Here is a 13,721-nt window from a genome sequence, read left to right as displayed (position 1 = left end):
TTCAAATAATTTATTTTTACAGTGACTCAAAACGATTGTCCCACGCTGTTGTTATTTATGAATGAAATACAATGCCATTCACCACACACTAAGCGCCAAATCTGGCTCGATCAAATTCAACAAAATGGTCTTATACCACCTGCGCCAAATGAGGCTTGCACCGGCACGAAAGTCACGATGTGCCACTTTTTCAAGGTGCACACCAGACGACAAATGAGAATGAGAGTAGAAGCGTCAATTGGTGCTTTCTAGTGAATTCGGCGAACCTCGGCGATATCCGTGGCGGCCATTTTGTTTGGTTGAGAGACGATTCGCTTCCAAGTTCAAGTTATTGCAATATTGTGATTGATTTTGACAAATAAACCTAAAATGAATGATGGATCATCTAATAAATGACAAAAAATGGTACAGAAATGACTGCAACGTCATCAATTGTTTACGTTGCTCCATGTCCAGGCAAATGCACACCTTGAAAATACATCGGATGGATTTCAATAGACAAGCATTTTTGGTGCTGTACAGTTCCATATCGTGGTAGACCGTACAATTTGCAGATATTCTCTGTTTCAAAAATGCAATTAAAGGCAAACTATGAAAAGTATGTTGATTTATTGGAAACTTGCAATTTTTATGTGGAATTTATTCTGCTTTTACTGTGTTCGTGACATAGAATAAGGCAAGCTCTGCTTCTGTGGATCGCGATGCTCACTCAACAAATCAAGATGGCGGATGTACAGTAGGTGGATCTGCGGGCGGCACACTTTTTACAGCGGCTGCTTATTGTGATAACGGTTCTGTCTCATTCTTTATTCTGTGGATTGGCCTGAAAATGAATCGCCCATTCCAGAAATTCCCCAAATTCCCGATGGTCAGTCCGCTCTGCCTACAGCCAATAACATTAAAACGGAGTTAACATGGAAGCCAACGTCATTATTTCTAGTCCAGCGCCAGCCGATCTGAGTTGCTCCTGCCTTTGATGGGAACTTGCCCCATCCAATAAGATCGCCATAGCTATGTGTCTAGGCATCTACAGTATAGTCCATTCTAGTTTTGGACAGATTTGCTGACAACTTGACGACAAGAGTTGTGGCTTTTTTCTGTCTCACTGTGTAGCTGAAGCTTATTATTTACAAGACAAACTACGGTATTCACTTAACAATACATCAAATCATACTGGAAAAAGTTCGGTTTCACCTTGAAGAATGGCTGGTGAACCACAAGTAAAGGAGCATTGCTTTCCATAGGTGGTTCCCCAGGGACAACTGAATATGGCGTGGTAGACATGAGACTGATCTGGCAGGCCGCAGTCGACAGGCTGGCAGATAACTGCGCGATTCCATAAACCATGAAAACACTCCATGTCTGTCTGTCTCTGGAAAAAGTTGAGGCACAAAAGTGAGAGGGATAGTAGAATCATAATAATATTTTATACCTTGCAATGGACAATAGACATTCTAAATGTGTTTGAAATGTTTATAACATACTATGGAGAGAATTCCATTTATAATACAACTTTTAATGTAGTATTGATAGATTCATTGTCAACTGTAGGGGTGACCACTTGGGGTGGGAAGGCATTGTGTAAAGGTGGCAGCTGTCACTCCTTGCCATCCATTTGAAGCCAATATTACTTCACAATACAGTTTCTGAAACACCCCTCACCTCATAAACGTTAGCTTGAAATTTTACAATCATGTCCTGCTTGACGTGCTTTACACAATTTCCTCTGCAAAGTCATTTTAAATGCCACAAATGCTGACAGCACTGATGACAGAAAACATCATTTCGCTGGAATTGTCCCCTTGTATTTAGAATGTGTACATGAATTACAGTATATGGCATGTAACACTGTGAAACAAAATCTGTTATTCATTGTACCTGGTGTGGTGGGATTTCCCTCCCATTTAGGACAGTGACGCTGTAACCAAGGTGACACTGAACAGTGCAGTGAGACGACTGCCCGCCTCCTACACACCTGCAAGGACACATTTCTAATTAGGTCAGTGTGCACTTTACAAATATATTTTCATTTTATTATACAGAGGCTACCTGACAAACGCATGCTCTATCTGGGGAGGACTGCAGCTGTCCATTTGACATGTCTGTCTCAAACAGCTATTGCAGAACACAGGACAAACATCTTCATGGTTTAATATTCAGTTTCAATATATTCACATTGATATTGTTGCAGTATTTAGTGTGTTGTACGTAGGTAGCTGTGGGAGAGCCCACCCTCTGATGCGCACCCAGTCACGGCGAAGGTGCTGAAGTGGCAGGATGTCCTCAGGGCTATGCCACCGATTGCCACAGACGAGGAGGAGAAGAGGAGGATGACAGATGAGGTGAGGAAGAAAGGCTGGGAGAGGTCATGGGTCACATTAACCACCAATGGATTCCGCTGGCATGAGAGGTTATGTGTGCCTTAAATGGAAATACGTCATTGAGTTGAAGGTACAATGCAGATGCAAATGTGCCATATGCGACAGTGACGTCTTAATCCTACTGTTAAAAAACATCTTTTGTAATGATTACATACAAGTTCTTAAAATCACCTAATGAATGATTATTTCCAATAGTATCAGAAAGCAGGATTGTAGCAGTCCTCTGACAGTGTTCCCCACTCCATGAGCCATCTGAAGCCAGATACACCATGACAGAAGCTGCCACTCCAGAATGGGCAAATCCCACCTGTAAAGGTAGTCATAAAAACATTTCAAATATATTGTCGAATAAAGATATTCATAAGCAAACATGTTCAGAGGAGGAAGGAAGGATGAGAAAGCCCTCAATATTGATGTTTTTCCTACCAACACGGTCCACTAGCAACTCTTTGATTGCAATATAGGAAGCAAGCTTGTTAGAACACTAATCCAATCCAATCCAATCCAATACACAACCAATTTATCTCCCTTTCCATCCCGCTATCATTCAGCCAGTTTTAAGTCACTTAACTAAAACCAGAATGAAGCTTTCAGATGTGCATTTATCACAATGCTATTAATGAGAGATTGGCAATGTTTTTAGAGAGACACGTTGCTGCCCATCAATCTGGGAGGAATTGGGAAAGTTATTTTTAAAAAGTATGAACACATTATTTCATGGAGAGAAAAATATAAGGGAACATAAACAAGCAGATGTTAATGTTTTCAGGAATCAATGTGACACTCATGTTCACCCCAAGATCAGACTTTTGCAATGCAAAACGATAAAGAAGCAGCGAAAACAAAATGTTCTAACAGGGATGAATAAAACTTTGAAACAAAAATATAAAATATGCCAAACTGAACGATCTGGAAAATGATTTGTTTGACTTGTATGACTTAAAAAGTGACTAACATGATTAAAGACACCGAAAAGGAAGAACATTTACAACATGTCTGTAGACAGGCTTACCTTCAGCCAAAATGGATGTTCTAGGTCATTACTTTCGTCAGAATGAGCTGTGCAAGGGTACCATGCATCAGTGGGCAGTTTTTCACTCACATCCATGTACTGGTACCTACAGAGCTTTACAGAATAAAATATATACAGCAGGTTTTATACATTCGCTTCCAAAATTACTAGGGGTGTCCCGATCCGATACTGATATCGGATCTGTGTCCGATATCAGCCAAAAACCAGTATCGGAATTTTTTCTGTCCATGTCCAAAAATATCCGATATTTGCACACATATATATAAACAGTCCATTCCAGCTTCCGCTCCTGATTTTCTATCCGGCAGCGTCTGCAACGAGCATCCAGCGCTCACGTGATCAAACAAACAAGCATGCATGTGAATTAGCTTTTAGCTAACCGAGGAAGAGAGAATGTCAACAGTGTGGGAGTATTTTTCATTGAAAAAAAGAAAAAGACAGCGGACAGCAACATTTGTCAAAAGCCGAAGTTCCCCATGGTGGAAAATAAAGGGAGAAGTTTAATCTAACCAACCACATCAAGCATTTGAAAAAGTATCACAAACGAGAGCATGAGGATTTTGAGAAGAGAACCGAGGCGAATAATCAGACAGCCAACGCTATCGGAATTTTCACACCGTAAGAAACTCCCACGGGACGGCAAAAAGGCTTCACGTAAGTATCACTGAAAAGATCGCTTAATTTATTGTGCTTGATGGCCAGCCTGTCAATCGTTTGTAATGTCGGCTTTAAATGTAATTGAGCACCTCAAGCCTCGCTACGTTATTTCGAGCCGCCACTATTTCGTAGATAAAACTATAGCGCGGGTGCATGGTGACGTTCAAAGGTGTATACAGTCTTCCCTCGCTATAACGCGGTTCACTTTTCGCGGTCTCGCTGTATCGTGGTTTTTTTTTAAGTGCAATTTTGCATATTTTTTTACAGTAATATACCCATTTTATAAAATTTATGAAGGTTTGAACATTGTCAATGTTTGAACAAGAGAGAAATGTGAGAACATGTAAATGCCTCAATGAGAAAAGTGTCTAAATTGTGCGGTCGGGGATTTTAGAGCCTTAAAACATTTATAAGAGTTGTAAAACATAAAGCTAACTACTTCGCGGATTTCATTTGTTGCGGGTATTTTTTGGAACCTAACCCCAGCGGAAAACGAGGGAACATTGTAGCGGCTTATGTGGCAAATGCTAACGCTGTTAGCTTCACCACGGACATCTGGAGCTCAGAGCAACTTCATTTATCATAGAGGAGCATAGTATAGAAGCAAGCTGACGGGGCGGCATGCTGAAATGCTCATTCTTCTTAAAAAAAGAATCTCCACATTATGCTTGGTCTGCAGAAAGGGAAGATGGAGGAATAGTGAAATTAACCAACTGTTTTTCTACTTGTATTATAGTTACATTTTCATTTTTATTTATTTTAAATTGGAGCTTGGGACACGTTGAGCAGTGAGAGAGTGGCCAATATTGTGTTGGTTATAATTTTTTTTTGTCCCGCCCGCTGTTCCCACCATAGTGACCATACACTGAGTGTGTGTGTGTGTGTAGGTGTGTGTGTGTGTGTGTGTGTATATATATATATATATATATATATATATATATATATATATATATATATATATATATATATTGAACTTCAAAGAGTATAATTTGTTTTTGTTTAATTCTCAAGGTCCTTTATTTTGTATTTATTTTATTAAAATGCACGACATACTTATTGTTGCAGTTAGGTAATCCAAATTTAGGAATAAACGGGTCATATTTTCTCATACTTAAGGTGCTGATTATTCCTTATTTAAATAACACTTCAAGTTTCTTCAAACATTTCATACTAAAGCAAACGTATCATTCCTGCTGATATGGTATCGGACTGATGTTGTTAATTTACAGTACTCTAAGCTAAAATATCGGTATCGGATCGGAGGTAGAAAGCGTTGCATCGGGACACCCCTACTGATATGGTATCGGACTGATTTCGGTATCGGACAGTACTTGAGGCTGAAATATCGGTATCGGATCGAAAGTGGAAAAAGGTGTATCGGGACACCCCTAAAAATTACTGTGATAGCCTTTTTTTGGGGGGGGTTGAAAATATTGGTGTTTGACAGCAAAAGATGAATATGAGACACAAAATCAACATTTCAAGCCCGGTACTATATGTTCTGTACATCAGGATCGGATACCCAACTTTGAAAATCACAGGAGATCACAATTTAGACATTATTTGTAACATACATATTTAGGTGAACAAACATAATTGAACAGATAGGGATCTATTCAAAATCTAAGATGACTTCACATGTTTTCAAGATTCAAGCTCATGTAGCTTTAGCATCGTGACTAGCGTTCCCAAAAAAAACTGAGACTGGAAGGAATGGCCACTTCAACCTGAGCACAACACAACCAAAAATTTGAAAGTCAGATCATGGGTTCTGTAGAAATTTATTTTTTTGTGTGGGGATTTTTATTTATTTTTTTGCCTTTATGGGTATCGTTCCGGACACCTTCACCTTAAAGTAAAACTGCATTGTTTCTCAATATCTCCTTGACGTGTTTGCCTGCTACTTGGGGAACCTCTTTTAGGCAGTAGAGTAGGACATGTACTTTAGGAATCCATTGTGTTTTTTATTTGTTATGGAGGTTTTTAGTGGTCTGTTAAGTGTTCATTCCATTGCACGTTGCGAGCAGATTTATTATAATTTTTTTATTATTTTTTTTTAATAAAAGCAGCCGGCATCTAACAAGTGTAGGTAATTAATGTGTTGCAAAAGGTCTCATGTGGCGTTTACAATCATACGGTTTATGTCTCATACTTTTTTAAATGATGGTTCGCCAGTGGCAGCGTGGGCAGGACAGTGGGCAGGGTCCTGATGAGAAGCTGTAGCAGTAGATGCCCACTGGTCTGTGTAACCCAAAGGTGTAAAATAACCGCAGTCCTGAACACTGGAAACCTGTTCAAACTCTTCGCACACGCCATCCCCATCAAAAACGTAACATTGGCTGGGTTCACCTATTGGAAAAAGAGCATAGGAAAGGAGGATTTATTAAAGAATAAATAGCCCGATTTATAAATCTGGCAGGACATTTTATCCAAATCTGTCTGTCAGCGAACCAAATCTGAGCAAATCTAAATTGTATTTTTGTTGGCCACAGTTAATGGTAGCCACGTCAAGTCTACAATATCAGCCTTTGTGACAATAGACACTAAATAACTCCAAGAAATAAATGTTTCAACTTCAATTAATATGAAGACCACACTAGGACAATTTTGCTCAGTTGTCATAATGGCTGGACTTACACCGCAAGGTTCACGAGTGCACAATTCAGATATGTGTCACGCACGCCAGTATAAAAAATAAAAATAAAAAAAAGAGAACAAAATATCAGCCGAGGCCAAGTAAACCATTTCCATCCACTCATCCATTTCCTGAACCATTTATTCCTCGCTGGAGAAACTAAACGGTTTTATTGTTCAATATTTGTGTTTATTTACATTGTATCACTGCACTTTAATTGATGCTTGTTTGGTTATTTGTGTAGCATTAGACATCTTTCATGTTTTCCTTGAATGCCCATCCTTTCTCTATATGCTTATCTTCATCAGGGTCATGGATCCGCTAAAGTCTATCCCAGTTGACTTTGGGCAAGAGACTTAGTACACAATGAACTGACGTGAATGTTACAGCCCTATCATATGGAGTAATATGAGTTACAGTATATGAAATGTACATTATGGCTATACAGTTGGCCTTAAATCTGATTTGGTCACTAAATACATCAAATAGTCTGAAAATTTAAATACCTGTATATTTTGAATGGTAATTTTTATAAGCAGTACAGAAGCACTGGACAACAGATTGTGTACTCCATTTAAAGTACAATTAATTTCATGCTGCACAAAACTGTAAGTCAGACAACAAATATTTAATCATAAACTTTGATTGTTAATTCATTCAATTCACAATTCACTCAATTGATACATGAACCATGCAGAGTTATTTCCTTTTAATGATGAAAAAAAAATATGGATAATCTCGCCAACTTTTCTAACAGGGTTAGGCGAAAAAACGTGTAAAGTGAGAGTAATTGGCTTAAAATGTTTTGTACAGAATTGTTGATGCTATAATGATTTCAATCTGTGTTATATTAAATGTTATTGTCAAACATGAAACGTGTTATGGCACAACTCACCCAAGAAAGTGAAAGTTTTCTCTGCTACTTGCTTCACGAAATTAAACTTGTTCAAACAGCATTTGTTAACAGGTCTGTCTTCTGGGTACTGGACTTGCAGAAAAGCTCATGCTATGAAAAATGTCTTACATCCTAAAAGTGTGCTTCACATTGGGGGAAAAAAAAATTACCTTGCCGTTGTCAAATAATTAGTAATCGATGATCTTGGTTGCTGTTTTGTTTAACTTTGGTTGTGCTGGGTGATCACTGCAAATTTTATCTATCTATCTATTGTATCTATCTATTTATTTATTTAACACCTGATAATGGTCCTGATCATTTGAATCAGGTGTGTTGGAGGAGGTAAACATCCAAAACAGGTAGGAGCCCTCGAGGATTGGAAATGGTGACCCCTGGTCTACAAGGAACCCTTCAGGAATGTATTAAAAGGTTCACTTCCTCTTCTTATGTTTTCCTTTTTTAATACAGCTGAATTGGCATCCCAGGACACCCTAGGCCGCAGTTCGATGATCGACTTTGTAGTCGTGTCATCGGATTTGCGGCCGTATGTTTTGGACACTCGGGTGAAGAGAGGGGCGGAGCTGTCAACTGATCACCACCTGGTGGTGTGTTGGCTCCGATAGTGGGGGAAGATGCCGGTCCGACCTGGCAGACCCAAACGTATTGTGAGGGTCTGCTGGGAACGTCTGGCGGAATCCCCTGTCAGAAAGAGTTTCAACACCCACCTCTGGCAGTTTCTCCCTTGTCCCGGGGGGGGGGGGGGGGGACATTGAGTCCGAATGGGCCATTTTCCGCGCCTCCATTGTTGAGGCGGCCGATCGGAGCTGTGGCCGTAAGGTGGTCGGTGCCTGTTGTGGCGGCAATCCTCGAACCCGCTGGTAAGGGATGCTGTTAAGCTGAAGAAGGAGTCCTATCGGGCCTTTTTGGCCTGTGGGACTCCGGAAGCAGCTGACAGGTACCGGCTGGCCGGTTGCTGAGGCAAAAACTCGGACATGGGAGGAGTTCGGTGAGGCCATGGAAAACGACTTCCGGGCGGCTTCGAGGACACTCCTCAGCCTACCTGGTAAGGTGGAGAGGAGGGTCCGTCAGGAAGTCGAATGTCGGAGTCAGGAGGAGCAGTGTGGTTTTCGTCCTGGCCGTGGAACAGTGGACCAGCTCGACACCCTCAGTAGGATACTCAAGGGTGCGTGGGAGTTCGCTCAACCAGTCCACATGTGTTTTGTGGATTTGGAGAAGGCGTTCGACCGTGTCCCTCGGGGAGTCCTGTGGGGGGTGCTTCGGGAGTACGGGGTACTGGCCCCCTGATACGGGCTGTTCGGTCCCTGTACAACCGTTGCCAGAGTCTGGTCTGCATTGCCGGCAGTAAGTCGGGTTCGTTTCCAGTGAGGGTTGGATTCCGCCAAAGTTGCCCTTTATCACCGATTCTGTTCATAATAAGCCAGCTGAGGTGGCTCGGGCGTCTGGTTCAGATGCCTCCTGGACACCTCCCTGGAGAGGTGTTCGGGGCATGTCCCACCGGCGGGAGGCCCCGGGGATGACCCCGGACACGCTGGAGAGACTATGTCTCTCGGCTGGCCTGGGAACACCTTGGGTTCCCGCCGGCGGAGCTGGTTGAAGTGGCTGGGGAGAGGGAAATCTGGGTTTCCCTCCTGAAGCTGCTGCCCCTGCAACCCGACCTTGGATAAGCAGTAGAAGATGGATGGATGGATGGATGGATGGATGGATGGATGGATGGATGGATGGATGGATGGATGGATGGATGGATGGATGGATGGATGGATGGATGGATAAATTGGCATCCAAATAGATCAAGAATCCCAACCAAGATAAACAGCTTAATGTGCTTATATTAATAAACAGTGTTAACGATGCCTCTTGATTCTCACCAATGCAGTTGAAGCCCTTCTCCTTGTGACACTTCTTAGAGCAGCCATCGCTATCTAACAGATTACCATCATCGCATTCTTCTGCCCTAAAGAGACAATCCAGTCACTGCTGACTTATTCTTTATAGATTGCATATTCACATAGTAGTCATTAAAGTGTGCATACCCTTGAATGACACCATCTCCGCAGTAGGGCTGTCCATGAGTGTAAAAAAGGGACGGGGAAGAATCACTGAGAAGACCATCAATCTCCACCTGAATCATGTACTCATACCTTTCTCCCTTTTTTACAGATCTGGAGAGAAGGACATTGACTTGGGATTAGATGTATGGCTGCATGAAGTTACAAGTCCAGCTACACAACAGCTTTCCACATGAAACACATTCACACATTTCAATCAACCATTGTTATGAATGTTGGGCAGAATATGCCTTGGAATTAATTCCTAATCCTTCAAAAATAAAAAAATAAAAAAAATCTCAATATATTGCCCAGTCAATGTAGCCCTCAATATGTCATCTTGCTATATTCAAGGACCTTACCAACCCAAGAAAGAAGATGAAATATGAGATATTGAACTTTTCACTGTCAGCCATCAACTGCTTTCAGGGTCTATTCAGCTACATACTGTATATAACGCCACAGTATTTATTTTCTTTTACATTTTTATTACAGTACACTTTATTTGTTTAAGTATATATATATATATATATATATATATATATATATATATATATATATATATATATAAGCGCCTGAGAGAGGTGCTCCCGCGCATGGTCGGTGCGTGCAATGTACATTTTAAAGGAATTGCAAGAGTTACGCTTGCGGATGACATAAAATTGGCCACTGTGGAGTAGCCATTTGGAGACTGGCTTCTACGCCCCATCGTGCTTCCGGTTAGGACTTGCACTTTGCAACTGGAGGATCACTGTTCAAGTCCAGCTGCAGACAAGAAAACCAATAAGTAAGTAAGCAAGTAGGCTAGTTGTTGGAGAGATGCTCGTCCGTATCCTCGCAATTGTTTGGGTGTGCTTGTGCAAGGCAACAAACCACTACAAGCTTAGATCAAGCAGAACAGCACTGGTTTCATCTAACATTCACAATGACGTCTTGCCGACAGTACGATGTGGTCGGGTTCTCTGGGTGGTGTGCAACAAAAATTTACAAAAATATGCAGAATGAATTCCCCTTGAGTAATCGAAATCGATATAACCACCATTTTCACCATCTGTTTTCTATACAAATTGTCCTTATTAGGGTCGGAAGTGAGATGCAGCCTATCTCAGCTGACTTTTGGACAAGATGCAGGGTACACCTTGGACTGGTTGCAAGACTCATAATCAGTATAATAAATCAAAACACAAACTTTTTTTGTTGCCTGTCTGTTTTGACCACAGTACAGCTACTGAAGTCATAAATTGCCAGACTAAATCCAAGCAGTCACTGGTGTTTATGGCCTTTGATTCCACAGTTGGCTCTGATTCAAAATATGTTGGCGTTTACGCTGCTGTTCCTTCCTGATACTTCTCATCCCACCCCGACCCTTCTTGCACCACTTAATTTGTGATCTTTTTTCTTGATTCTTATCTTTTACAATTTAGTACATTCCCTTTTCAGGTTATCACCTGTAATTAATCCTTTCTTGCTTCTTCCTCTGTCCCTGCCAAAATCACTATTCTCCCAGACTGTCAACACATCAAGCCCAAACAGATCTTCAGTTCCTCATAACTCTATTTCCACATAGTAGGTACCAGAAAACCAGAAAATAAACATACATTTGTGGTCATTTGTGAACAGATAACATGGCAGGTTTTTTTTTTTTGTTTTTAGATGATAAAAACATTTTAACCTCATGAGACTTATCCTTTGGAAACTATATAATTGTAATTATTTAAATTTATTTTAACTATTTGATTATTGAACAGTGCTTACATTCTATTTCATGGAGGACAAATTTCATGGAAAGTGTCAATAATTATAAAGGAATCAGCATTCTCAGTCACGATGTCGCTAACCTCTCATATTTGATACAGATAAGTGCCTGCACCTCTGGCGCAAAGACCAACAAAACCTGATGGCGTTGCCAGACTAGTGTTATGTTTAACATCAGTTGGTGGAATGAATGTGCTTAGTTAGCATATATAGCTTTGTAACCTTGTCTTATTATCTTCATATTTATAATGATGTTGGTTCAGAACTTAGTTTTTCATTGAACATGGTGTTGTTTCATTTAGCTTTTGTTCACACATAATTGCCCTAAACAAACCCCACCTCACAACTAACAAGGATCATTTTCCAATACTGCAACAGTTATCCTTCCTGCTTAAACTGTTTCAACATGTTGACTTTCAATGATTTGATTACAACATTACAACATTTTTAGTTTCGTTCAGTCATCTGGTGTCGGGGAACCTCGGGGTCTCCTCCCAATGGTACGTGCCTGGAACACCTCACTCAGGAGGTGTCCAGGAGGCATCCTGATCAGATGCTCGAGCTACCTCAACTGGCCTCTCTTGACGCGGCGGAACAGCAGCTCTACTATGAGCTCCTCCTGAATGACCCTATATCTAACTGCACTCACTGTGCACTCACTGTGGAGGAAACTCATTTTGGCTGTTTGTATCCGGGATCTTGTTCTTTTAGTCACCATGCAGAGTTCATGACAATAGATGAACGGAGGAATGTAGAACGACAGGTAAACCGAGAGATGTGCCTTTTGGCTTAGGTCTTTTTTTTCACCACGAAAGCCTGATACAGAACAAGATTATGAACATTATTCATTCAATTTAAAAGAAATAATTGCAACTGTGAATAATTTTCCTGAACGGAAAATGTTTAATAGAAAAATAAAATATAGACTAAAACAACTTGCAATTGGCCTTGACTTACCTTTACCTTCACCTTAATGTTTTTGTCAGCTTTGAAATATTGCGTCATACATCAATAATCACTAAAATGTCACCTGTCCGTGAACGTCTGCTGAGTCTGAGGTGATGGCAATTTTTTGGTGAAGGATGGCCGTCGGTGAATCCGATACAGCAAAGGTTGACAGCCAGAGCAGAAATGACTCCCGGGGCCAGAAGACAACATTGCGGCATCAATCTCCATCTTCTCATCAAAGGTGCAGAGCTTTATGGCACTGATGGCAACATTGTTGGTATCGAGGCGCAGGGTGAAGAGCATGTCACAGAAGACATGCTGTGGTCCAAGGTTGATAGTTTTACCTGTGTCTGTTATCAGCTCTATGTCAGCAATAGCAGGATTATCTGAGAAGTGGTAGATGAACGGACTTGATGAATACACTTCATTTAAACATGAATGCTAAATAGCGTTTGGTTTTGACACTTATGTATGTTGTACATAGCAGATATACTGTTAGGTCCAAAAGCATTTGGAAAATGACAGGATTTTATGATTTCACTGATATACACCACCAGAAGATTTGACTTTGTCAAGTTGTGATTTAAGTGCACAATGGGGCATTTTACCAGACATATCCTGCATACCACAACATATAAATTGTGGTGATATACGAAGGTAAAATCATATAAATGCTGTCACAGTCCAAATACTTCTGGACTATACTATTTTCCCATGCAAAAGTCACCTAAGCATGCCTTTATGGATTTGAACTGGGGCAGTCTTTCTAAAAAAACAAAGCCTTCTATCAACTCCCACAGGTTTGAAAGCATAGAATTTTGCAATTTTGCGTGTGTTTTGTGTTGTCATAGTCTGTCCACTGTACAAAGTGAGACTTACTTGTTGAGACATATGTTATCCAGAGAGTAAGAGTATGTGGGACAATGGGATAGCGAAAGTTCAGTGTAAGGGTGCAACCCTCCGTTTCAGGACAAGGTGATGTTACATTAGCATCATAAAGGCTGAGTTCAGGACTCCACGCTTGGAGACTCGGCTCACATGGCTGCTCAACATCGGGTGGACCTGGAGTTCGAAAACAACACAAAAATTATATTTGCTTTCTTATGTAACATGCAGTATTTTGACTTGGTCTCACGGGCCATCAGTTGAGTGTTGATTATTCCATATAGACATGACCAGGAATGTCCAATGTATGGCTTGCAGGCCAGACTTGGCCTGTCAGTGAAGTATTAAGACTTCAATTGTAAATAGTTGAGATTTTTGAATTTAATATTTTTTGCATCATTATGTAGAGCAAATTAATAAAGGTACATTTAATACCAAACATTTTTTTAAATGCATATGCTTATGT

General features: G+C 40.6%; 1 protein-coding gene across 1 annotated transcript in view; it reads right to left on the bottom strand.

The window, feature by feature from the left end:
- The window catches only part of pappa2 (pappalysin 2), a 58,224-nt gene that overhangs the window by 20,514 nt on the left and 23,989 nt on the right, over window positions 1-13,721 (bottom strand). The window contains exons 10-20 of the mRNA XM_077536444.1: window positions 13,250-13,432; window positions 12,453-12,756; window positions 9,653-9,781; window positions 9,488-9,573; window positions 6,224-6,420; window positions 3,394-3,507; window positions 2,553-2,688; window positions 2,247-2,421; window positions 2,050-2,115; window positions 1,879-1,975; window positions 1,195-1,372 (exon numbers count right to left, since the gene is read on the bottom strand). Coding sequence (XP_077392570.1) covers window positions 1,195-1,372; window positions 1,879-1,975; window positions 2,050-2,115; window positions 2,247-2,421; window positions 2,553-2,688; window positions 3,394-3,507; window positions 6,224-6,420; window positions 9,488-9,573; window positions 9,653-9,781; window positions 12,453-12,756; window positions 13,250-13,432 — 1,665 coding nt within the window. The remainder of the gene's footprint in view (window positions 1-1,194; window positions 1,373-1,878; window positions 1,976-2,049; window positions 2,116-2,246; window positions 2,422-2,552; window positions 2,689-3,393; window positions 3,508-6,223; window positions 6,421-9,487; window positions 9,574-9,652; window positions 9,782-12,452; window positions 12,757-13,249; window positions 13,433-13,721) is intronic.

Source organism: Festucalex cinctus, chromosome 1 (genome assembly GCF_051991245.1).
Source record: "Festucalex cinctus isolate MCC-2025b chromosome 1, RoL_Fcin_1.0, whole genome shotgun sequence".
NCBI classification, from domain to species: Eukaryota; Metazoa; Chordata; class Actinopteri; order Syngnathiformes; family Syngnathidae; genus Festucalex; species Festucalex cinctus.
The sequence above is the reverse complement of the archived record's forward strand: the minus strand, read 5'-3'. Positions and strand labels throughout refer to the sequence as shown.